The 23,540-nt window shown below is 39.6% G+C and overlaps 2 protein-coding genes across 7 annotated transcripts; one reads left to right on the top strand and one right to left on the bottom strand.

Annotated features, from left to right (window-relative positions):
- Positions 1-262: 262 nt before the first annotated feature.
- On the bottom strand, positions 263-8,567 carry aste1 (asteroid homolog 1). 4 transcript variants are annotated; one of them, XM_011480802.3, is made up of 7 exons: positions 8,468-8,567; positions 7,569-7,819; positions 4,830-5,096; positions 3,249-4,150; positions 2,376-2,607; positions 2,095-2,278; positions 263-1,232 (listed from the first exon to the last, which is right to left on the bottom strand). In XM_011480802.3, exons 2-7 carry the CDS (start codon positions 7,804-7,806, stop codon positions 938-940), a joined length of 2,118 nt encoding a protein of 705 aa, XP_011479104.1. In that variant the 5' UTR covers positions 7,807-7,819; positions 8,468-8,567; the 3' UTR covers positions 263-937. The 4 variants fall into 4 exon arrangements, with proteins under 4 accessions (XP_011479104.1, XP_011479103.1, XP_011479105.1 ...); XM_011480801.3 differs by lacking the exon at positions 8,468-8,567 and adding an exon at positions 7,928-8,237; XM_011480803.3 differs by lacking the exon at positions 8,468-8,567 and adding an exon at positions 7,928-8,246 and having other exon boundaries at positions 983-1,232; positions 2,133-2,278.
- On the top strand, positions 8,325-20,257 carry LOC101164905 (SWI/SNF complex subunit SMARCC1). Of its 3 annotated transcripts, none has more exons than XM_011480804.3 (28): positions 8,325-8,569; positions 8,892-9,011; positions 9,442-9,527; positions 9,647-9,728; positions 9,972-10,064; positions 11,027-11,096; positions 11,174-11,243; positions 11,573-11,648; positions 11,841-11,966; positions 12,773-12,855; positions 12,947-13,053; positions 13,693-13,752; positions 13,847-13,875; positions 13,983-14,098; positions 14,179-14,250; positions 14,328-14,441; positions 14,515-14,668; positions 14,747-14,857; positions 16,094-16,153; positions 16,292-16,550; positions 16,636-16,707; positions 17,147-17,187; positions 18,185-18,299; positions 18,367-18,521; positions 18,741-18,875; positions 18,954-19,089; positions 19,206-19,307; positions 19,918-20,257. In XM_011480804.3, exons 1-28 carry the CDS (start codon positions 8,402-8,404, stop codon positions 19,983-19,985), a joined length of 2,880 nt encoding a protein of 959 aa, XP_011479106.1. In that variant the 5' UTR covers positions 8,325-8,401; the 3' UTR covers positions 19,986-20,257. The 3 variants fall into 3 exon arrangements, with proteins under 3 accessions (XP_011479106.1, XP_011479108.1, XP_011479107.1); XM_011480806.3 differs by having other exon boundaries at positions 8,326-8,569; positions 18,382-18,521; XM_011480805.3 differs by having other exon boundaries at positions 8,326-8,569; positions 19,221-19,307.
- Positions 20,258-23,540: the final 3,283 nt, after the last annotated feature.

The raw sequence follows: 23,540 nt of genomic DNA, 5'->3' as shown, positions 1-23,540 counted from the left end.
TTCAGTATCAAGCATGCAAATATGGAGATTTTACCTGTTTTACAATTTAAAAAATTCCATACAAAGACAATAAAATTGCATTTTATAAAATTTTCAGCTGCAAATGCTTGCTATATGGCAAAACCCATAGTTGGGTTTGCATTGATTATTAGTGCATCTTTCATGTAAACAAGACAAAACAAATACTTTTGGCGAAATTACAAAAACACTTTTTTTAACTCTTCCTCTAAAATGTATTGACTGTTTTCGCTTGTTCTGTATCTACTTTGGATAAAAGTACTTTCTAAATGTTAAAGGGCCTATTTCATGCTTTAACCCATCATATGTGAATATATTACCTTTGTCACCCTCAAGAACGATTTTTAATGAAATAGTCGTAATTTTCGCAGACAGTTTCCAACCCAGAAGCAGGTCTGTGTTTCATCCCCGAAAACACAGAACTTTGGCAAAGATGGATGTGAATATAAAAGGAAATTGTTTAGCCAATCATTGCTAGCTTGTTGAGAAAGTGGGTGTGTGTTTTAGCCTGGGGGGGGGGGGGGGGTGTTGGCAGTACAAGCTGTTCCTGGAAGGGGCTGTTCTTCACTTTGTGACATCACAATGGGAGAACCCAGTCGTTTTCGTGGATTGGGAGGGGCTGGTGCTCAGAGCAGGTTTTTTAAAAATACTCAGGAATGCATGAATTGATCAAAAATACCGCTTTGAGGTTGCTTTTATGAAGAATTAACATTATAATACACTTAAAATCTCAAAATAGTCGATTTTGCATGAAATAGGCCCCTTAAAGTCTTATGAAAAAAAACAAGGTTTCAGAATAAAGGAATGTGAAAAAGGTGCAATACAGAGTTAACATTTAAAAGACATCACTCTCTCCACTGTATAGTAACAGTGGCATTTCCTGAGCATCCAAGATGAAGCCTTTCCGGTTTTGCTTTTCTTAATTTTCATCCTCCTCTTCACTCATCAGGAGAGCAAACCTGTTGCTGATGTCCTCTGCCCCTCTACCTCCACCACGAGCCCCTCTACCAGCTCTCTGTCGTCCTCTTCTGCCTCTTCCTCTCCTGTTGGATGCTGAGGAGCGAGGATTCGCTTTGATGCTGCAGCTCCTCACAGCATCCAGCAGAATGACGTAGAATTGTCTATAAAAGGATCCCTCAGTTAGCAGGGACTCTGCAGGCTTGCCACCTTTCAGGTACCTCAGGAGGCCATGAACCAAAGAACCACTGAAAATCCTGAGGAGGAATAAGAAGCTAGTCAAGTTATTAAAGAGATTGAAATACCTCTCTGTCACTATTCTAATAGATATATTCTAATGTAATCCAATGTCTTAAAATATGCACATATTTATACCCTATACTGTTCCAAGCCCCATTTTTTTTTTTTTAAATAATGTTGTGTCTGAATTTCCTCACTACTTAGTCCACTGTATAGGGTGTTTTTTCCAGGTGTTTGAATCTACAATTCCAAAATCCAGTGCCCTGGAAAGTTCCCAGAAGTCTCTGTGAAAAATCAGTGTACATCAATGCTCACTAGATTGGCAAATCTACACTCACTGGCCACTTTATTAGGCATTTGTCATGTAAAGGCCTGACTTTTGTTCTGCTGTGATCTCTCCTGGAGGTCCTCCCCTTCCTGAGGTCCTGTGAGAATCACAGGTGTGTTTCATTTGATTCATTATCATTTTGTTCTATTTATGGCTCAAGTTTCTGAGGTTCTGTGTCGGATCGTTTTCTTCCTATGTTCTGTTTCGAGTTGCTTTTGCTCTTGGCATTAAAGACTTCTACTGTGTCTTTTCTTCCTGCTCCTGGGTCGTCTCCCCTGATCCCCAGTTACAGCATTATTTATTATTTATTAGGGGACATTCAGATCGTAGCATCAGAATTTGGCGTCAACAACATAAAAGCATGTATCCATCCTGCCTTGTATCAAGCTTTTGGAATGACACACTTGATAGCCCCTGTAAACCTTTTTTTTTCTTTCTTATTTTCTTCAACATGAAAATAATAGAGTATATTACATCCTTATATTTAAGAATGTACAAAATGAACAATTGCAGGTAAGAAGGAATGCATCTATCTGGTGTACATGTTTTACCATGACAGAAGGGGCTGAGGCAGCGGCATCAGCAGCACCTGATTTAGACACAGTGCACTCCAGAGGCAGGCCTGCCATTGGCTGATACTGTGGGCTGCCCCAATATCAACTCCTCGTCTCTCCCCCGGTCTCACTCGTTGTCGATTTATTAAATTTCGCTCTGCAGTACAGTTATGTTGTGGGGCTGGAATACACAGTTCATTAAAGTCTTTTCGCTGTTTTCACTTAGACAAATTGCAAATCAATTTGAAACTTAAAAGAACAAAATTGTCTTAACTAACCAGCATGGCGGCGTTGAGGAGCTCCAGACTGGCTATTTAGTGACAGCTCACCAAAGATCATGCCCAGAAGCAAAGCCTGCAGCATGTGCTGGGAAGGTGGTGGTACTGCCTCCCGTAACCAAAATCCAGTGACTGCCACTGCCAGCCGCAGGTGGGCAGGAACAGGAGCCAGGACGGAGTCATTCACGCCCAGAACATCCAACAGGACGCCGAGCCGCACAGCCTCAGGCGCCTTGATCAAACGAGAATGAGCACAATCAAATAAAGCAAAACCATGCGTCATTTCTTTAACCCAGAACTAATTGGGTAGTAATGATTGACTGTATAAGAGAACTGGACAGAGTGAGCGTGATGTCACCCATAGAAAATCCCTCAATTCCATTTCAATCAGTCTCAATTGTTTCACGATACAGACGCCACCATGCTGGAGCCACATGATAGTAGTAAGTAGGGATTGGTCCGAGTCGGGCTGAGTCATCGTTTCTATGGCAACCACTCTTGCTACTCAGGAGTGAGCTTGTTGGAAACCACACCCCTACAGCTGGAAAGTGGGCCACACCAAATCTGTCAAACGTTTTGCATGTTCGACATGAGACCAAATCCTTTTACTGAGGCATCAGATCAGTTTATCAGACATCAGTTTACAACTGAAATTACTTTCACAACAGAAATATTATCATGAAAAAAACGATTATAAAGAACATGTAAAACAAGGTATCGGAGCAAAATGGTTATTGTGACAAATATAACGACTGAGTAATAGCTGTTTATTTCTCTACGGGATTTTGGCTTCTTGGAGCCAGCAGGTACTTCCTGTTTGGTACTTCCTCTCCAGTTCTCTGTTCCAGTCAATGAGAGTAATCAAATGTTCACCTGGCAGAGTTTGTTTACATGTGCATGGTTCCTGGTGTTGCATGCCTCCACTTGGTTTTTTTTCAGGTTTACGTCCAAACGGTCGTACTCTTCAACCAAAATCAAATCCGTACTTGCCGCCCTAAAGCCCATCTGTTCAGTGCCGGACTGACCGCTGCCTCCCCGCCCTCTTCCTCCTCTAGTTCTTCCCAATGGATTGCCTCCACCTCTTCCTTGAGTTGCACTTTCTTGCTCTTTCTGCAGTAGAAGCTGATATATCGCTTGACGTATGGCTGTAGATGTGGAGTGGCTGCTGGCTAACCTACTATTCTCTACCTGTGGAATAAGAAAGACTCTTTGCATCACCAAAGCATCAAGGGCCAAGGGGCCCAACTGTCCCTGAGTTGCTGCAAGTCTCAGGTATTCTGGCAGACTAAATATCTTTCCTCCAAAAACTGCTTTACCTTCAGAGAACCAGCAAGCCAAAGAGCTTTGAGATTTGATGTTGTAGTCTTGCATGGCTGTCCACAGCTGAGGGCTGAGCCCACCCTTCTTTCCTCTCTTTCCTCCACTGCCTTCCTCCCCCATAACCCTGCTCACCTCTTCAAGAGCCTCTGCCACGCTTGAAAAAGAGGACAGCCAAATGAGGAGACCCTCTATGCGACAACTAGATGAGCCACCTGTACGTCTTCCGCCACTGCTACCTGGGTGTGCGTTTATCAGAGAAAGCAGCATGTCAGTCCCTTTAGGAGCCGCGTAGTCGTTACCACTAAGAACTGCACACAATGGTAACAGCTCCCGGTTCATACCACCAAACCAGCGACACAGGCTGTTGGTGGTGTAGTGGCGAGCTGATATGTAGCGTTGAGGTGGTTTTCCATTGACATTGGTCCACTGGAAATAACGAAGTGGCAGGTAACCAGCTAACGTGAAGAGCAAAGGACACAGACAGCATGTTAAAGGTCATCGCTAGAAACAGCTCATATTAGCAAGCAATACAAATAGAAACAGCTGAATTTAAAGAAAAAACTTATTATAACGCACTCCAATCATCTTTGGATCTATTTTCAAATGTTCCCAGTGGTCTTTTATGATTATGCCGTTTTTAGCCAAAATAAAAAAAGCGGTGTTATTTTCTAGGACAAAGTTTCTGCAGACCGGCAGTAGCTAAACTACTTGGAAGATGCACTATTGATTTAACATTTTTAATGGGATTTCCTGGGGTTTAAAGCATTTTAAAAGAAAAGCTGAATCATCCATTTATCTTCATAGACCCCCGGGCGACAGAGATGCTGAAGGTGGGGTTCTACCAGAACAGGTCACCAGTCTGTTGCAGGGCCACACAACCCCACTCCCAATCATACCTAGACACAATTGAGAGTCATCAACTAACCTATGGAGCATGTTTTAGGACTGTGGGAGGAAGCCGGAGCCCCCGGAGAAAAACCCACACATGCATGAGGAGAACATGCAAACTCCAAACAGGAAAAACTCCAGACGGGATTTGAACCAGGTCGAGAGCGTTAACCACGGTGCCGCCATGCAGCCTCAAAATTGATTCATAAAATTGTGAATTGACAAAACTGCCTTCACATTCCTCACCTGGAAGGTCAAAGACATAAAAGTCACTGTCATTTGTCAGCACTGGACACTTCCAGTTGTATGCCAAGCATGCTATCTCCCAGTCAGCCTCAGCCGGACACTGAACCAGCGGGACTCCTCTCTGGATGAGGACCTGAATGAAGACGTCTCTGGTGAGGAGGGGCAGGACGGAGCCGTTTCGACCGTGACAGATGTGATCTGCGTCTTTGATCTTCGCCTGCATGCGTTCCCGCAACGTAGCAAACTTCTTATCACTGGGGTCCATTCCTTTGTAATAATGAAAACACAAATCTGTGTTACAACCTAACAAACTGCAATTTTTCTACACACGGTAAAAGAAAAACGGTAAAAACGGTGCAAACTGATATTTCATGTGGATTGTTGCTGTTGTTCACCTTTGGGCATATCCATAGCCATCTCTAAATTCACACACAAGTGGTTTAGCAGAGATTTTTTAAACACCGCAAGCCCCTTCCTGACACAACCCCGTGTTGTATCCGGGCTGGGGACCGGCACAGGGACAGAACACACTGCACTGTGCACTTTCTCGTAGAGGACAGTAACATAACAGAACCTTACAGGGGCTGTACAAAGTAAAAAAGGAACAAAAAAATGAAAGGAAAAAAGTAAAACAACAAATTTGCTTTAACAGTTTTCCAGGTTTTCATGGTTTTAACGAGTTTGAATTAATTTAAAAAACATGGGAATGAAGACTTGCTGCCTTTCCATTTACTGCAAGAAATGTGATATTTGCAGAGTAATGAACAATGTCAGTAATATTGGAGAATGAATCAGCTACATTTTCCAAAAATGTTAATACCACTGAAGCACACAAAATGCATTAATCTAATTTCTAATGTTTATCCAGAAAAATTTGGAATATTTACAGGAGAAAAACAAATTTTCTAAAGTTTCATCATTCAATTCCCAAATAATGCAAGGTTCAACACAAAATTTGTTCTAAGAAATTCAGCCATAGAATAGATATAAGTCTATAAATCTAAAATGGGTTTCTTTGACGTTGGGTAAAATAGGCCATTGATTACATTTTGATTAGTGACTGTAAACTGACTTAAAAAAAATGTTTGAAAAGAAGCTTTTCTGTTTTATGTCATCTTTTAGAGACATGTTATTACCATTTAAATGTATGACGCAAAAAATTTGTAATATTGGCAATGAGACAAATACCCTTTGTGACTTATGATTGATTAACTGAATCAGAGCAGTGGGGGGGGGTGCTCAACAAACATTCTTAAAATATTTTAGGCTGCGTGAAAAGAAGGTATTTTTCTATCCAGGCAATGAAGGTCAAAAGGTTATCAGTTAGGTCTTTAACCTGAATAATATTTTTATCAAACCCAATCGTGATTGAATGTAGATTTTCTACAAACTAAAATCGTTGTATAATTTCATCCATGAGGGATGAGGTTGTGGTTGAAAATAAACTTGCAAAACTAGAGGATGTGTCGTTGATCGTAGGATAAAACTCTTGGAATCTCATGGATCTCAAAAAGAAAATTTCAAAAGTAAGTCCGTTCCTCCTGTTACTGTTTAAAGAGGGGTTTTGGAATATGGGACCACATAGAGTTTTCATGTATTTTTCCGTAACTCTGATAACAGCTGCAGAAGAACAAGGACCCTGATAAACACTGTCTGCACACATGACAGCACGGAGAATTTCAAGAACTCTGTTAAACCAGAAGAAAGGCTGTTTATGTGACAGCAAAAGATGGATTACCAACCGTGGAGTCACCCTGGACAATTTACAGAATATGGACCTTTCATTTAACATCATAACCATTTCTGTAACCTGGTGTAGTTGTGACAAGGATGCTGATTTTGACCAAATAATAACAGTCATAATTAAATAAATAAAATGAATAAAATATGAATTATTAAAGCAATAGTATTTTCTAATCATCTCAATAAGCACACAACTTATTTATACAAATGACTCCTTTGTGACTATCTATAATGTGATTTGCAATAACAATTTCTTGTCTATTGCAATAATATTTTAGAGACAAACATGCACTTAATGTTGATACTTTATCTGTGATGTTATAATGATTCCTATAATTATGTCTTCTTATCTAATTAATCTTTTTTTTGTTTGAATTAATTAATACTTGTTTTTTTATTTTATTTATGACCATGCTGGTATAAATAACTGATCAGAAGTTAAGAACCTGATAATGACAGTTTATGTAAAAGTTAAAAAGTCAACTAAAATGTAACAGCGGTGGGATTAAATAGGTCTGCTTCCCTTTCTCCCTTTCAAGCAATTATTAAACTCCTAATATGGGATTTGTTCTGTATGCATAAGAGCTAATAGGTTTATTTATGATGAAGAGTAATTATAACCGAGTTATTTACATGCATGTGTATGTATATACACTTTCCAATCATTTTATGACTAATTATCCTCAGTTCTGTGTATATCTCTGTATAGATCTATTTTTCATGTTTTCATATACATTTTATTTACCTGTGTATGTATTTAAATTGCTGTTGTTTTAACTGTTTATTGTATTTCTTATGCTGTATACATGTTGTGCGGCGACCTTGAGTGCCCAGAAAGGCACCTTATAAATAAAATGTATTCTTATTTATTCTGTTTCTGTTGTTTGTCTATATTTGTTTGGAATAAACCAAATCCAAATTTACTTTAACGCTTTAAGCCATGTCATTTAAAATGTGCTTCAAAATCTGAAGCCTAAAGATAAGACCTACTCTTACCTCCATCAAGTACCACAAATGCTTGGATGTTGCAGGCTGCCAAAGCAGAAAGGAACTGGTTGAGCAGGCAAGCGAAGGCATCATAATCCCCCCCATGCAGTTGGTCCAGTCCATGGTTAAAATAGAGGTAGAAGTACAGGCTGCAGCCATCTACAACCAGGCGGCTGTTCTTGAACTTATGGTTTTGAAGGAAGTTGTGGTTCCCCTCCACAAACGTGGTCAAACCCTTTACACCCATGACATCTCAGAGCCTGAAATGATAGAGTAACAATATGATAAGAGGTTTTTACTCACAAGGAGGAAAGAGCTGTCATCCAGACGACTATTGATTATATTTTAAGTACTTAAGCAATATTTACCAGAAAAGTAAACCTCCCGGAAGTTATTGTCGCAATCTCAATAACCGAACACGACGATTGGTATAAACTATTAGGAATTAAAACAAACTAGCAACATAGACTAGTATTGTTTTTTAAGTGGTGCAATTATATAAAACTGTACTAACGCATTTCTCTTAACACGTTATCTTGTCTGTTCTCGTTAACCATTTCCTAGTATTTCAAAATAAATGTTTTGGATCACATTTCTGTAGTATATTATACTCTATTTTCATTTTCAAAAATAAAATGGTTTGAAAGTTTTTGAAACACGTGATGTTTACAAAAGAAATCGTGCTTAAAAAAGACAAACGAACACTAAGAAAATAAAGCAAACCTTTACGGAGAAATTTCTAAGTAAAATCTCGCGAGAGAAAACGAGAATACAAACGCTAGCGATCGCGCTAGCCAGTTTTGCGTAACGTTTGAAATTAATGTCGTTTTGTTGTGGCCACAATGTCCGGAGTGACAAACTTCGGGTTCTCTGGAAGTAATCAAGGAAACTCTGGAACAGTCGCATACCGGAAAAAGGAATGCAGCCCGTCCGCTTGGTTCTGGGACAGCCCCGACACTTTATCTCAGCTGGAGCTGGTGCGGCAGTGGATCGGGAGGCACTACAAAAAGGTAATTAGCAGACTAGGATGCTAGGAGGAAGGTTAGCCGCCCCCTGCTAAAGCCCTTTGGCTCGCATTGTAAACATCATTGTAGCTAAACTGCCTTCACAGATTTTTCTGGTAAAATCCCAAATATGTCGAACTCAATTAAAGTTCATTTGACATTCTACCTAAGTGTACATATTTGAATTAATGTTGACATTTTAAAAGCAGATGTGCCTCACTTTTTTAGTTGCTTGACGATTGAAAAGACAATAAATGGTTTCGTTTATGTCTAAAACAGTTAGAGATAGATATGTTAATATCTTTTTCTGTCTTCTATCTGGTGTCAGTATGTAGTGGTGGATGCCCCGTCCTGCCAGTCTCTGGCTGCACTCACCATGCAGCTTCTCCAATTTCAAGAGGATGCCTTTGGCAGACATGCTTCCAACCCAGCACTCACAAAACTTCCTGTAAGTTTGTCAAAATATGTTTTCTGAAAGTTTAGCAGTTTAGGCCTCCAACTTTTAATTGCTATTCTTGAATCTTGCTGTTGGAAGTTGATCGTTGAATTGCTTATTTAGATGATGATGATTGCTCCAATATTGCTCACCATTTTTGTTGCACCAGCAATGTTGGGTTGGGGGGTGTAAAGGGGCTGTAAGCTAGCGGGAGAGAGTGTAAACAAAGGGGTGATGGGAAGTCAGGAAAGGGCCACAACTAGGAGGCGAATTTCTAATGAACTCCTGCCGCTCTGCAGAAACTATGTCCTAGATAACACGGTTTTTATTTTTTACATTTGGGCTAAAACAGCGTAATTGCAATCAAAAGACCACTGGGATCAAAACCTGATTGAAGTGGGACTTTAATAAAAGTGTGTTTGTATTGCTTTTACTCTAACAGGCACATTGCTTCGTGGACTTGCGGCCGGGTGGTGGACTCAGTCACATTCTTGGCACTGCTTACAAGTTCAAGGTTGAACAGGGCTGGTGGGTTGCACACTTTTTGTGCTTTTGCCTCTCTAAAGTGTTTTTATTTCACCCTTACAAACGTTTTCTGCCTTTTGTTCTATTCAATGTGTCTGTGTCACCAATTTACTGTTTGACAGGCGAAGATTTGACCTGCAGAATCCATCAAGAACCGAGAGAAACATAGAGATGTTTGCTGTGATTGAAAAGACTCTTCTACAGGTACTAAGGAACCTAATAAACAAAACACAAAAATAAGTACCATATTTTTCGGAGAAGTTGTGTTTTTGTGCATAGTTTGGCTGGGGGGTGCGACTTGTATGTGATTTTTTTGTTTTTGTTTTTCGTCTTTACCATGCAGTTTTGGCTGCTGTGACACTCCATAGTGTCTTATAGTGTGGGAAATACGATACAGCCCAGTTTGTGCAAACGTTTTTGTCTTAGAGTGATCTTTTGTGACTGCAGAACAACTGCATATCCCTGCCGGTGGTGTGTCTTGACTCTTCGCTGGATCCTGACCTGACTAGCAGACTATCTGCCATTATCCTCAGACATCAGGTAAAGGACACACATCAAATAAACGGAAATATGTGTTTAGTTACCTATATAGAATGTGTCTTGCTCTTGTAGCTTTTCTGTTTACTGGTATTACCCTATTTAAGCATTCCTGGCCATGCCACTAGTAGACTGAGCCCAGCTCTTATGCATTAAGAACATTTATGACTAGATGTGCCACAACCTACTTCAGCAAAAGTAAAACCCAACTGAGGTTATTGTCTTTGGTCGCTACAGAGCTTCAATCTATTCATCTAAAAACCACTAAATAGGTCAGAAACTTGGCTGTAGTGATGAACACAGACCTAAATTTTCATAAACACGTTAAGGCTGTCACTAAATCTGACCACTATCATCTTAAAAATATTTCAAGGACCTGAAAAAACTACTACACTAACAGTGTTTTTACAGAACTATCAAAAAACATCAATCAGAAAGCTGCAGCTTATGTAAAACATCGCTTCAGAATCCACTGGAATTACCTTTGTTGCGTAAACCGTTGAAGATGTACGATAGTCGAAGGAATGTAAACACTGGAGCGAAAGCTGCAGTCTTAATGGATTACTACCAAAATACACGATTGACCTCCTGACCCTGGATGTACCAGCCAGACCTCTCCAGTCATCTGGATCCAGTCTTTTGTTAGATCCTAGAGTTTAAACCAAACATTGAGACGCTGCATTCAGCTTCTGTGCTCCATAGATCTTGTCAGACTTCCTGACAGCTTTAGATCACCTGAAACACTCAATTTGGTTTAATCCAGGTTAAAAATCCACCTGTTCTCCGCTGCATTTCATGAGTTTGTATTCAAAAGTTTACATCCACACTGTTATTTTAGGTTTGTTTTAAATTCAGTTCGATTTAACTCAATTTACATTTTTATTTTAATGACCACCCCTTAAAAATTTTTATTAAATGATTTCTTACACTGTTTTATATAAAGCGGTTGACTTGCCTTCTCTTAGGGTTCAATCACAGAAGACAGAGCAATGGCCAGTCATCATGTCTGCGCATCAGCTGCTCCAATTGACGAAGGTCCAATCATCGTTGTTCATATTTGTTCGTACTGTTTTTTAAAATACCTAATTACATTTTTAATTTTACCTTTTCAGATGAGTGGATGCGTCCTGTTATGCGACGAGACAATCACATTCAAGTTCACTGGGGCATGCATCCTGACAGGTAAAACTCAAGAAAACACCCAAATACAGATGCCCCCCCCTTCATCTGCATCCATTTAAACCATTCATTTACTCTCAAAGTATTATAAACAAAACTTTAATTTGAACTAAAACATTATGTATCTATTGAGAATGCACCAGTCTTGTTAGAACCTGAATAGATTGTGTTGCTGCAGTTGCAGAACATTAGTTCACCGTCTGGTCAGTTCTGTTTTTTTCTGCGCAGAACCACATCAGTACATTTTCCTGTTTCCAAAAAAAACCCAAAAACAACACATAGATAGACAGGGTTTATCTATTTGACCTCAAGTGCTCATCTCATCTTTACAGCTATGACCGTTGGCTGTCCTCAAGTGACGTTGAAGGAGACGTTGAGGAGCTGCTACACATCCAAAGGCCTTGGAGGGTTAGTATGGCTGCACACACACAAACAAACAAACAAACAAACAAAAAACTGTATCACACACTCTGCTAATTACATTAGTAACATTTAGTAAATGAAATGTTTGACTTTTTATTAAACACATTGAGGAGACTTTCTTACTGGCTGATGCACTTACTTCTATCAGAATGAGATTCATTTGTTCTTGTGATCCAGGTTCATGCTGGTTGGCTTTTGGATACAGATGTCTTTAATGAGTGGATGAATGAGGAAGACTATTGTTTAAATGAAAAGAACATACCCGTCATTCTCCGCCGGCGGATTCATGTTCAAGAGGAGCCGGTGGGTGTTGTTATATGCTTTTGATCTTTTTTTTTTCTTTTGTTTACACAAAAAAAATGGAAGTTTATATGGTTGCAATTTAAGCAAAGTAAAGTTTATGGGATCTTTTCTCCTTATTTTATTGTTTAAAACAACTATAGAATTAATTAAAAGTATTAACGATCCACGCCGATGGGGTTTTTAGCATGTTTTTGTGGCATTTTTCTGATGATGGAGGACAAATATTAAGAAAATTATTCTTGAAATTGCATTTTGGAGTATTTCTTTATTCTTTATTTATACTGGTTAACTGGACAGGCCATAAGCTGCCTGCTTCACTCTATTCTGATCCTTTTAGACAAATAGATCCATGAATGACTTTGTTTTCCTCATCTGACCTGGAATCTGGATCTAAACTGCACACCTGAATAGCTTCAATATTGCTCACCATCTTTGTTGCACCGGTAATGTTAGGTTGGGGGTGTGAGGGGCTGTAAGCTAGCGAAACAGAGTGTAAACAGATTGGTGATGAGAAATGGGGGCGGGCTTTTCTGCTCCAACAGTCCCACCCTCAATTCAGAGGTGAATTTTTATTGAACTACTGCCGCTCTGCAGAAACTATGTCCTGGAAAATGACACAGATTTTTGATTTTGATAAAAAAAACAACAGGATCATATTTAAAAGACACTTTAAAAACCGATTAAAAGATGATGGGAATGACAATTTTTGTTCTCCTTTTTTGTAAACATTTTACTTTTTTTTCCATTTTCTTCTGAAATCCTATAATAATTCCTTCATCCATTATTTCTACAATCTGTTATTACAGGAATCAAAGTCTGCTCATTCCAAAAAGAGGAGACGCTCACCATCGCCTCCTTTTCCTGAAGGCAAGAAGAAAGGAAAGAAGGGGTGAGATTCATTTTGTCTTTGCTTGCGACACACACACACACACACAAAAACTATATTGTTTATAGTTTGTATGGATTGCCCACATACTCAGGAAAAGACGTGGACAACATGAAGAAGAGCCAGAGGAGGATCTGACCAAAGATATGGAGGACCCAACGCCAGTGCCTAACATGGAGGAAGTTGTACTACCCAAAAATGGTAAAGAAGCTTCATTTCTTAAATTGGCCAAACGTGTGATGCTGCGGACACACCAGGCATTCAAGAACGGACTGAATGGGCATTCTTGAAAACACTTTTAGCGTGCGGTGTTCATACCGGACTGTTGCTACCCGACAATAGCACATGCACCGGAAGAAGCTTGGCGCAAAATGTCAAAGCGGTGCAAATCTTGTCAATGTCGCTCCAAGCTTCGTCTTTCACGCCTCTGTTCTGAAATTTAGAAAAACTTTGTTTCGTATAATTCCAGCCGGGCACAAACTGAAACCTTTAATTTCTCCTCCCAATTTTCAAATTGTTGGCACTTCCGTGAATGAAAAGGAGGCTATTCAAACGTCACTATCAAATCCCTGATTGGTCAAAGTTTGGCCTGATTTAACTTTTAACACGTGTTCAATGGCTGCACGTTTTGAGCCAGTTACTTAGAGCCAGTAAACATTCTTAAAAAACGTGCGTAGCGGCACGTGAGCACGAAATCCCAAAACGTGCAAATACGTGCGTATACATGGACTTTTCATGTAAAGCGACCGCTTGAGTAAACACTGTCGAGCCCGGTGTGAACGTAGCAGAAGAGTTTGATCACACATCTTATAGAGCTTCCTTTTTTTTCATTTTCTTCAGTGAATTTAAAGAAAGACAGTGAGAACACTCCAGTGAAAGGAGGGATTATGGCCGACCTCGGTAAGCATCTAAATCTATATTTTACAAGCATGTTCAGAACCCGAACAGACTTGTAGTTTGGGTGAACGTCCACTTTTATTTTTCTTTGTTTCAGATGATCAAGATGATGATTTTCCTGGAAGGGTAAACTCTTTTATTCTTTTAGCATCCAGTTTAAGTCTGTAGATTCTTGACAATATTTATGGGACATAAAAGTGAGATTTTCAGTCGTGTGTTTTGTTTTTTTTTAGGACGATGACGACGGAAGAGGAGACATTTCTCGTTTGTCAGAGGGAGAGGAAAATATTGTGGAACAAACGCATCATATTATAATACCTAGTTATACATCGTGGTTCAACAACAACAGGTAAACGATTCTAATTCCTCTTTCTAGTCTGCTGAGAGACGTCTTTTGTTATTCAATCCAACATTGTGCATTTTGTTCAGCATCCATTCAATAGAGAAACGAGCATTGCCCGAATTCTTCAATGGAAAAAATAAATCCAAAACTCCTGAAATGTAAGTCCTTTTGACGTCTGTGCATAGATGTGTAACTGGAGGAGGGCCTCTCTTTGACTGGTGTTTTTGTGCCTCAGCTACCTGGCATATCGGAACTTCATGATCGACACGTACCGCCTCAACCCCCAGGAGTACCTCAGCTCCACCACCTGCAGACGCAACCTCACCGGAGACGTCTGCTCGCTCATCAGGTATTTAGTGGCGCCGGGGCTGCAGAGCGACTTTTCAGTGGACGTCTGCAAATAAATGTTGCTGCTTTCCAAGGGTTCATGCCTTTTTGGAGCAGTGGGGTTTAATTAATTACCAAGTGGACGCAGAGAGTCGGCCCCTTCCAATGGGACCCCCACCCACACCTCATTTCAACGTATTAGCCGACACGCCATCTGGGCTCGCTCCTCTTCAACACAAACCCTTACAGGTGTGTGATGCACTCACTGCACAGCAAACACACAGTTGTTTCTTATCTTATGAGGTTGTGTTTTTGTTTTTGTCGTAGGTGTCTGCTTCACAGCACATGCTGTATTTTCCAGAGAGGGGCAGAGAGAAATCTACAGACTGCCAGAACTTTGGGTTGCGCACTGATGTCTATGCCAGAAAACATCCAAAGGTGCCTGCACTACACGCGTACAAAATGTCTTGAAGTTGAGTCGCGGCGAACGGACTCACAATCTTCTTTCTTTGAACGTTTCGCCAGCAGCGTTTCACCTGGAAGAAATTACAAATGATGACTCAACAAAATGACTTTTCAGTATGATTACGCCATTTTTAGCCAATAATTTTTTGCAAACCAGCAGAAATTCAGTAGAAATGTGCCTCTGAGTTGTGGGCAGGACTGTCCTTCCCCTGTTCTGGAGCAGAGCAGGAAACTTTTATTTTCTCCATCAAATAGAAGCCCTATTTAAAGGGCTTTTCCTCTTCTGCTCCTGAATCACATGATTTGAATCACAGAAAAACTCAGAAATACAATTTTGAGCTTAATTTACTCTATAAATGTCCTTTTTTATCAGAAAAACGCCACAAGAACTTGTTAAATTCACAAGTCCGTCTTTAGGGCTGTAAAGCCCCTCACTACACACTTTCTACACTTTTCTTAGACAGACATGAACATTTTCACACTTTTCTCTCTTGTTTAAACTGTCCAAGTTCAAACTTTTAATAGAAGAACAAGTTCAGGATTAAAGTATGAAAGCAAAGATCTGATCGCAATGAAGATTTATGTAATATTTGCAAACTAAACCCATTCTGTACAGAAGGCACAGTCACAGTGGAGATGAATTCACAAGGTGTCCAGTCAATCACAACCCAGGTCATGCAAATTCACACTGAAAAAAACCCTCCGAGACTGGGAAAGGTTAACCGCAATAGAGCAAAGGAAAAGTCATATTTTGCTTTTCTTTTTATCCGTTTACATTTTCTGAAATGATTTATTCTTATTTTGCGTGTGTTTTTCTGTATCAATGATTAGTCTAATGTGACAACATATTCCTGGTTTACAGCAACACTTTCTAAATGGAACACCAGTGGAATAAATAAATCCACCCTTTTGCGATTTAAATCAGATAAAAATGAAAGTATGGCTACATGATTTCAGAGCAACATCAAATAAATTATAATAAATTATAAATTATAGTTTTGAGAGCTTTCTTTTTCATTTTCCAATTTGCAATTATAATTATTAACATGTAATTTCATGAAAAAATAAAAAACAAAGTAAAAAATAAAAATTATTGGTTAAATCTGTAAATATTAATTATTTTATATTTTTTGAATATTTTTTTTTAAAGTCTTTTAAATATTTTTGTTGTTGTCATACTTTAAAAAAATACTCTAATATTGTGTTTAGGCTAAAGGAGCAAATGCAGGAAGAGAATGGACGGAGCAAGAAACACTTTTGCTATTGGAGGTAAAAACAAAGATTATCCTTTTCTAATGTTTGCATTCGATAAGTTTCTTCTTTTTCTGTTTAGACATGTAATTAGTTGCACAAACCCATCACCTTTACAGCCTTGCTTGTCCTCTTTCGTGTCTCCTCCTCTCTCAGGCTTTAGAGGTTTACAGGGACGACTGGAACAAAGTATCGGAGCACGTGGGTTCGAGAACGCAGGATGAATGTATCCTCCACTTTCTCCGTCTGCCAATAGAAGACCCTTACCTGGAGGACTCCTCCTCCTCGCTGGGGCCGCTGGCGTACCAGCCGGTGCCTTTCAGCCAATCGGAAAACCCCGTCATGAGCACAGTGGCCTTTCTAGCGTCCGTGGTAGATCCACGAGTGGCATCTGCTGCAGCCAAAGCTGCACTTGGTAATAGCTTAGGAGGGATATTTGAGAGGAGGACACGTCTGTAGGGTGAAGTGTTCTCACTGAACGCCTGTTTTTCTGTTTTCAGAGGAGTTTTCCAAAGTGCAGGAAGAGTTTGTGGATAAAATTTCTGACCCTTCCCACCAGTCTGAGAAAAAAGGTAAACTCTAAATAACTTTTAACCCTAGAGCACTATCGCCGGGTGATTTTCACCCGAGCAAAACTATTTGCTTGAATTTCAACATGTCGCATGTCATGTTGTCTGTGGCTTCACCAAGTCTCACATGTCCCAGGAATGGACTAAAGACTTAGTTTCTAGAATCATTTTATTATATTTTAGGATTTTTTTTTTGTTGTCAAAGTCCTAATTTTTCGGTGATTTTTGAGCACGTTCTTAGGAACTTCCTATGTTTCTCTTTTTCATTTTGTTACACAAACCACAGCGGAAAATAAAAGAAAACCACTCTAATTAATCATGTTTTGATCTATTTTTTATGACAATCAGGTAAAAATTACCCGGTGAAGGTGATGGTGTACTTTTTATAACTAAAGTGTTCTAGAGTTAATGTTGTTTTCATTTATTTCCCTGTTTCTTTTAGATGTGATGGACCCGGACAAACTAGACTCCAACCCTCATCAGGTAAGTGCAGCGATTCATGTATTTAGTTCAGTCTTAGTAGTTTGGGGCCTTTTTTTGAGAGCTTTTTTTTTTCCATTTTCCAATTTGCAAATAACTCTAAAGGTTTAGTTTTAAAACATTTGATATCCTTCTTATTAAACAGATATTTTTTTCATTATATTACATAATGAACCTGAAACTATACAAAAAACAAAATTCAGAGTAGTACATTTTGTTTTTTTAACTGCAAAAATGAAGGGAAAAAAGGTCATGTTTCAAAATGATCAGTTCAAACATGTATATAACAAATAAAAATGCACCAATTCTGTAGAGTTTAAAAACAAAGTTAAAACATGACAAAGAAGGTTTAAAACAGTTTTGGGTATCGTCTGCTTCACTCTGCTGTCCTTCCTTCTAGTGATGCACGATAATGACTTTTTACAACCAATACCCGATATTTTCCTGCTCATGTATTTTTTAAATACTTAAAAAAATATATAAGTAAGTACAAAATAACAGCGGATGGCTCTTATGTATTCAACAAATTTGCAGAACTAGTTTTACCTGCAAATAAATTTAACAACAGATTGTTCAAACACTTTATTAGCCTTTTCAGTCTGCCATACATCTTTGAACAAAGAACAGTGCATTTCTATGGTCAGAACAAATACTGTAACTTAAATACCAATGTAACTAGGACATTTTTCAATACATATAATACCCGATATAATAACGTGCAAAAGAAATAGTTAAAATTATTGCTTTGTTTGAAAAGTTTAAGCTTTTAGTTATCGGTCCATTTTATCTTCAAATTTTTTTCTTATCGGAAATATTAGCATGACATCATACTGTCCACTATCGGCCGATAATATCGGTATCCGATATTATCGTGCAATCCTACTTTCTTCCTCTTCGCTGCAGGAGCATCTTGTGCATCTATATTGGCAGATATGCAAAAACGTCAATAGAAACTATTGTAGTGACGTAAACGCCAGTCTTTGTGTGCTTATGTATACAGCTTCAGGTTCTTGTGATGGTTGATGGGGTCAAGATGGAACCTGGCGTTTCAAATTTGGAGGAAGACCAAGTCAAAAGAGAACACGGTGAAAATGTACACGCTGAAGAATCGGAAGGTGCGTGTTTACTAGCACTTTACGAACACACGTCATGTGTGTAAACTAATGCACAACTGGATGTAAGGATTTTGTTTTCCAGGAGGGGTTTGTGACGATGGCATAAGACACAGGGAGGTAGAGAGAGATGACGGAGGGAGAGTCATGGAAGTGGAGTTGGTGGAAGGCAGCGTTGCCACGGCAGCAGCAGCAGCACTGTCTTCAGCTGCAACAAAGGCAAAGGTAAAGGCCACACAATGATGTTAGCTGGAGGTTAGACAAATGGAGAATATTGCAAAAAGGCAGAATCACAGATCACAGATGTGAAAGATTTCTTAGAGATTTCAATGATTTCCTGGAAATGAGTCAATAAAAGCTGCAGAAACATAAAATGGCAGCTAAAGAGGTTCTCTTATGTTTCAGTACCAACAATTTGGCTCACTTTTTTTGTTTTTTTTGTAGCACTTGGCAGCTGTAGAAGAACGCAAGATCAAGTCCCTGGTGGCTCTGCTGGTGGAGACACAGATGAAGAAGTTGGAGATCAAGTTGAGACACTTTGAAGAACTGGAGACTATAATGGACAGAGAGAAAGAGGCTGTGAGTGATTACTGCGGTCAGTAACCCAGTTTTAGTTTAATCTGCTCTGAGTAACTGTTGTGTTTCTGTCTTGTACAGCTAGAACAGCAGCGGCAGCAGCTTCTGACGGAAAGACAGACTTTCCACACTGAGCAGCTAAAGCAGGCAGAGCTGAAAGTTCGCCAGCAGAGGGAGCAGCAGCCGGGACAGCCTGGATACCCGGTGCAGAATACAGGTGTGACAAGAAGACCTCTCCTGAGGGATGCATCGCCTTACCCTTTAGAGCACTTCCACTTTGATCTCATTTTCTTTTTTGGTGTCTAATTCTGTGTATCTGCCGTTACACACTAGTCCTCCTCTCTTCAGGTCAGTCTGTAGCCAACCGCGTGCTGCCGGGGGGAGGGAATCCTCAGACCATGGCTCCTCGACATCCAGGAGCTCCCAATGGCATCTGTGAGTGTTTTGTTTCAACTATTTGGTCCACTTGTCTTAGTTTAGAAATAATCCTCTGATCAATTCTGTTGACTTAAAGTCCGACTCTGATCATCTTTTGATCTGTTTCCAAAGCGTTCCCAGTGGTCTTTTAATTAAGGTTAATTTTAGCCAAAATCCAAAAGGCTTGTGTCATTTTCTAGGACATAGTTTCTGCAGAGTGGCGGTAGTTCATTAGAAATTCACCTCTAATGCTGCGTTCACACCAGCCATGTGAGGGGCGTTCATTGTTCACACTGGACTGTCGTGACCTAACACGAGCGCATGGACCTGCAGTTGGGAGAGGCTTGGTGTAAAATGTCAAAGCGGTGCAAATCCCATGACTCTTGTTCCAGGCTTCTTCTTTTCACAGCTCTATTCCGATAAATGAAAGCCTTTGTGTCATCTAATTCTGCCTGGACACAGTCGTTTCTCCTCCACAGTCAATTTTCAAACGGTTGGCACTTCCATGAGTTTATCCACTCCTAGTCATCTAGGAGTGGATGCATCAGAAATGGGCGGAGCAGGACGCTTGTGACCCACCCACTGTATTTTCTACATCACAAACATTTTTGTTGTTTTTCTGTCACAGATCCGTCCTCACAGCCTGATGGTATAGCATCTGCTCAGACTGCCCCCCCACCATCAAGTCACAGCTAAACGGACCACCGAATGGGACACGCGAAGAAAAATGTCTGCTCCTGAAACCCACCAGACCAATGCCTTTCACATTGTTAAAAAACAGCCACTCAGACCCAAGTCTGTAATTCATCCTTAGTTCTGTGTTTTAGACTGAAGGCTTCAAAAACATGTCAAGTTGAAATGTATCTGGTCTAAAGCTCGGCTAGTCTTTCTGTGAACTATCTGTGTTCATGTCATGAGTTGAGAAATCTGTACTTAACTCATTAAACTTGTTTTTCTATTGAACTGAACGTGTTTTCTGTTCCTGTTTGGTGTATGCATGTTACACTATCTGAAGCAAAAAGTAGTACACTTGAAGTTTATTTTATGAAGTATATTTCAGTATCAGTATAAATATAGTAGGTCTATTATAGACCATGTACCAAGTGCAGGAAGTATACTAACTGAATAATTCTTCAGACTAAATTGGAACATTTTAAGTTTACAATATATAGATAGTACCGGTATGGAACCCTTGTGCTATCCTAGGCACTTTACCATTGGGAGTTGGGTCATCTAGACCCACTAGACAGTGCTCTGAACCTTTTTTCTTCAATGATTTGTGATCTTCACTGGTGTCCATGGATTACATGAAATCTTTCCACCTTTGTCATGGTAGGGAGAACACGTCACTGTAAGGGTGGGGTCATCTAAGATAGCACAAGGGTTAAATTCAATTTCTTGAGATGTTTTTTCATCTGCAAGTGTTTTGGATCATTTATCCATAATCTATACCCGCTTGTTCTCTGGGTTCATTCTGGATAGTTTCGGTCCATCACAGGGTCACATGGTGACACATGACTCATACACGTATTCACACCTAAACCTCTGATCAGAAGGTTGCAGGTTCTGTTCCCGCTTCGCTTGTTCATGTGTTGAAGTGTGCTTGGACAGACACTGGAGCCCACATTGCTCCTGATGGTCTTGTTTTCTACCTTTGTAGCTTATTATTGATAAAATGATCCTTGCAATCACTAACGCTAGAGGTATATCTAATAAAGCAGGACACTGGCCAAAAAAAGACCAGAATATGACCCCACCCCCAATGCAAGAAGACTTTTAAACGTCCCCAGAAATTCTAAGAAATATTTCTTGATCACATTATCAAGGAAATTGCAAATATATGAGGAAAAAGAATATACTTTTTCGATGACTTTATTTGTGAAGCAACACCTGAACAGCCTGCTGCACGTTGGCTTTTTATGCATCTGTGCCCAATGCTGCATAATATGGTGCCAGGTTATCACTATAGCAGGGAGTTTATGCAATTGTACACTGTTTTACAGCGCCATGCATGCAGCTGTGTCATCACCTAATGGCAGCCCAGGTTTTAATCTCACACTTCACATTTACTATGGACCAAAGGACAGTTGCATTAAGCCAGAGGAGCAAAAAAAAGAAAGAAAGAATATTGGAAAAAAGTAAATGTTACTTGAAAATAAAACTAGCATAGAGGCGCGAAACCCGGTTAATAGAAATATATCACATTCTAGAAATTAAAAGCCACACAGGACATCTTTGCGCACTGATGTGCATGAACAGAACTTCCTCTGTGCCCTTTCAGCGGCTCTGGTTGGTTTGCCGTCCTCACAGGTGTCTGGATCTCCTCTATTGTCACTTCCTTTGAGTCACAGAGCTTAGCATGTGCTTGGAAGAGATAAGTCCCTGCTGATCTATTAAAACCCTGCAGGTCTTGTGGCAACAGACTGATGCTTTGAGGGCATTTGCTGATTTTCATTTACAGTTTGCATCAACATTGAAATAACAGGTTTTTTTTAAAATCCACACGAAACATCTTTGCCGTCAGCTCAAAAATAGCAATATCATAAAATAAAGTCTGAATTTTGATTTTTGCAAAAATTGGTTAATAACATTTATCAATAATTTGAAAGCATCATTGTTCCATGTAAAAAAATAAGCCAGCCCTAAATAAAATAAAATAAAAAATTGGGAAAAAAGGCTTGTTTAATGGATAAAAGAACAGATTCCTTCTTAGATAAGGAGCTTTGGCTGAAACAAATAACTGCAGCATTGGAAACGCATTATTCTGCCCAGCCTTTGGGATTTATGGTGAAAATTGGTTTATTTTTTACGTTTTCTGTTAAGGCCACATATAGGTAAAGGCAAGCGTGATGGGCTGCTAAGTCCATTCATTATTTTTAGGGGGGCAGGGGGTGGGGTGCGGTATTTCTTTTGTTCATTTTAGATTTTTGCAGGCCATCATGTTTACGGGAACAGTGACTGCATTCAGCCTTGCTAACCCCCCTGATATTCTACCTTCACCCCAACGGTGGGGCGGCCCGTGGGCTGTCTAACCAGTAAAATCCTGCAGTTTTTTTCCACAGCCACTCTTTCTGAGATGGAGAGGTCTTGGACATCCTGTCCACCCCTCACTGTTCAACACAAGAACAGGATGGAAAAACTAGAGGACAGAGCACACACACATACTGAGCTTGGCCTCAAATTAAGTGTCTTCTTTTTTGCAGTCTTTCCCAGTGAGATCCATCTGTTCCTGATGCACAGCAAAGAGCCCCTTCTAACTCTTTAGTCAACAAATATAATCTGTTCATCAAAGATTTCAAAGCATATGCAATGAATAAATGTGAGCATTTGGCATGGATGATGTGAGCAGGGATGTTGTGGATGCAGGTTTGTTCCACTCTGTTTGGCAGCATTTCAGTGAACATTATCCTTCATTTGGAGAACTCTCCCACCCAAATCAACTCTCCTTCTTTGTCTTTTTCATGCATTGGAGGATATCGTAATGATTCAATTCAGATCTCAATTTCTGGTTGACGATCCGATTCCCTGACCTATGATCGATCCAGGACATCTTTAGCCAAAACTTCAACCAGTGTGACTCAGAGATAAATACCTGTCACTGAACAATGCAGGGGAAGTTTTCCAGATTCCTTTCATTTCTTTCAAGATATTTAAATATGTTTACAAACAAGTAAACAAGAATTACTGGCAAACCCATTTAGTTTCCTAAAGTTCAGCCCACTGTTGTTTATCCACATCAAAATAATCCAAATAGAACAATATTAGGACATTCTAGCAAACTGTCCGTCATGTCTTTGCTAAATTCAAAGTATTTCCGCACATTGGACTGGAATGATGGACTGGTCAGTTTTTGCTGCATCATGTGTTGTCTGCTGGGATGACACTTGGTCATTTTTAACTTATAGTAAAATAAACCTACAGTATCTCAATCCAACTAGTGGAAACACCATCATTTATAATAATTTTATTTCATTTTGAAATGTTTTATCATGGTATAGGTCGACCTTGCCTCAGATTGATTTGGTTGGATCATAGGAATAAAAATCGATTATTTGATTAATTGTTATGCCCCTAATAGTCTTTCTAGACCTCTGCTGGCAGTTTTGTGGCTGATTGTCGAGTTCAGACATTTATATATAAAAAAAGGAGAAGGTGTCTTCAGGTCAGCAGTTTTGTGTGAAGAAGCAGCAGCAGATGCTATTGTCTGGATTCTTTATGTCACTAAAGAAGATTATCCAGGCACTTGCACGC

This window comes from Oryzias latipes, chromosome 11, assembly GCF_002234675.1.
Source record: "Oryzias latipes chromosome 11, ASM223467v1".
In the NCBI taxonomy this organism is placed as follows: domain Eukaryota; kingdom Metazoa; phylum Chordata; class Actinopteri; order Beloniformes; family Adrianichthyidae; genus Oryzias; species Oryzias latipes.
This window is presented reverse-complemented; position numbering and strand designations above follow the sequence as displayed.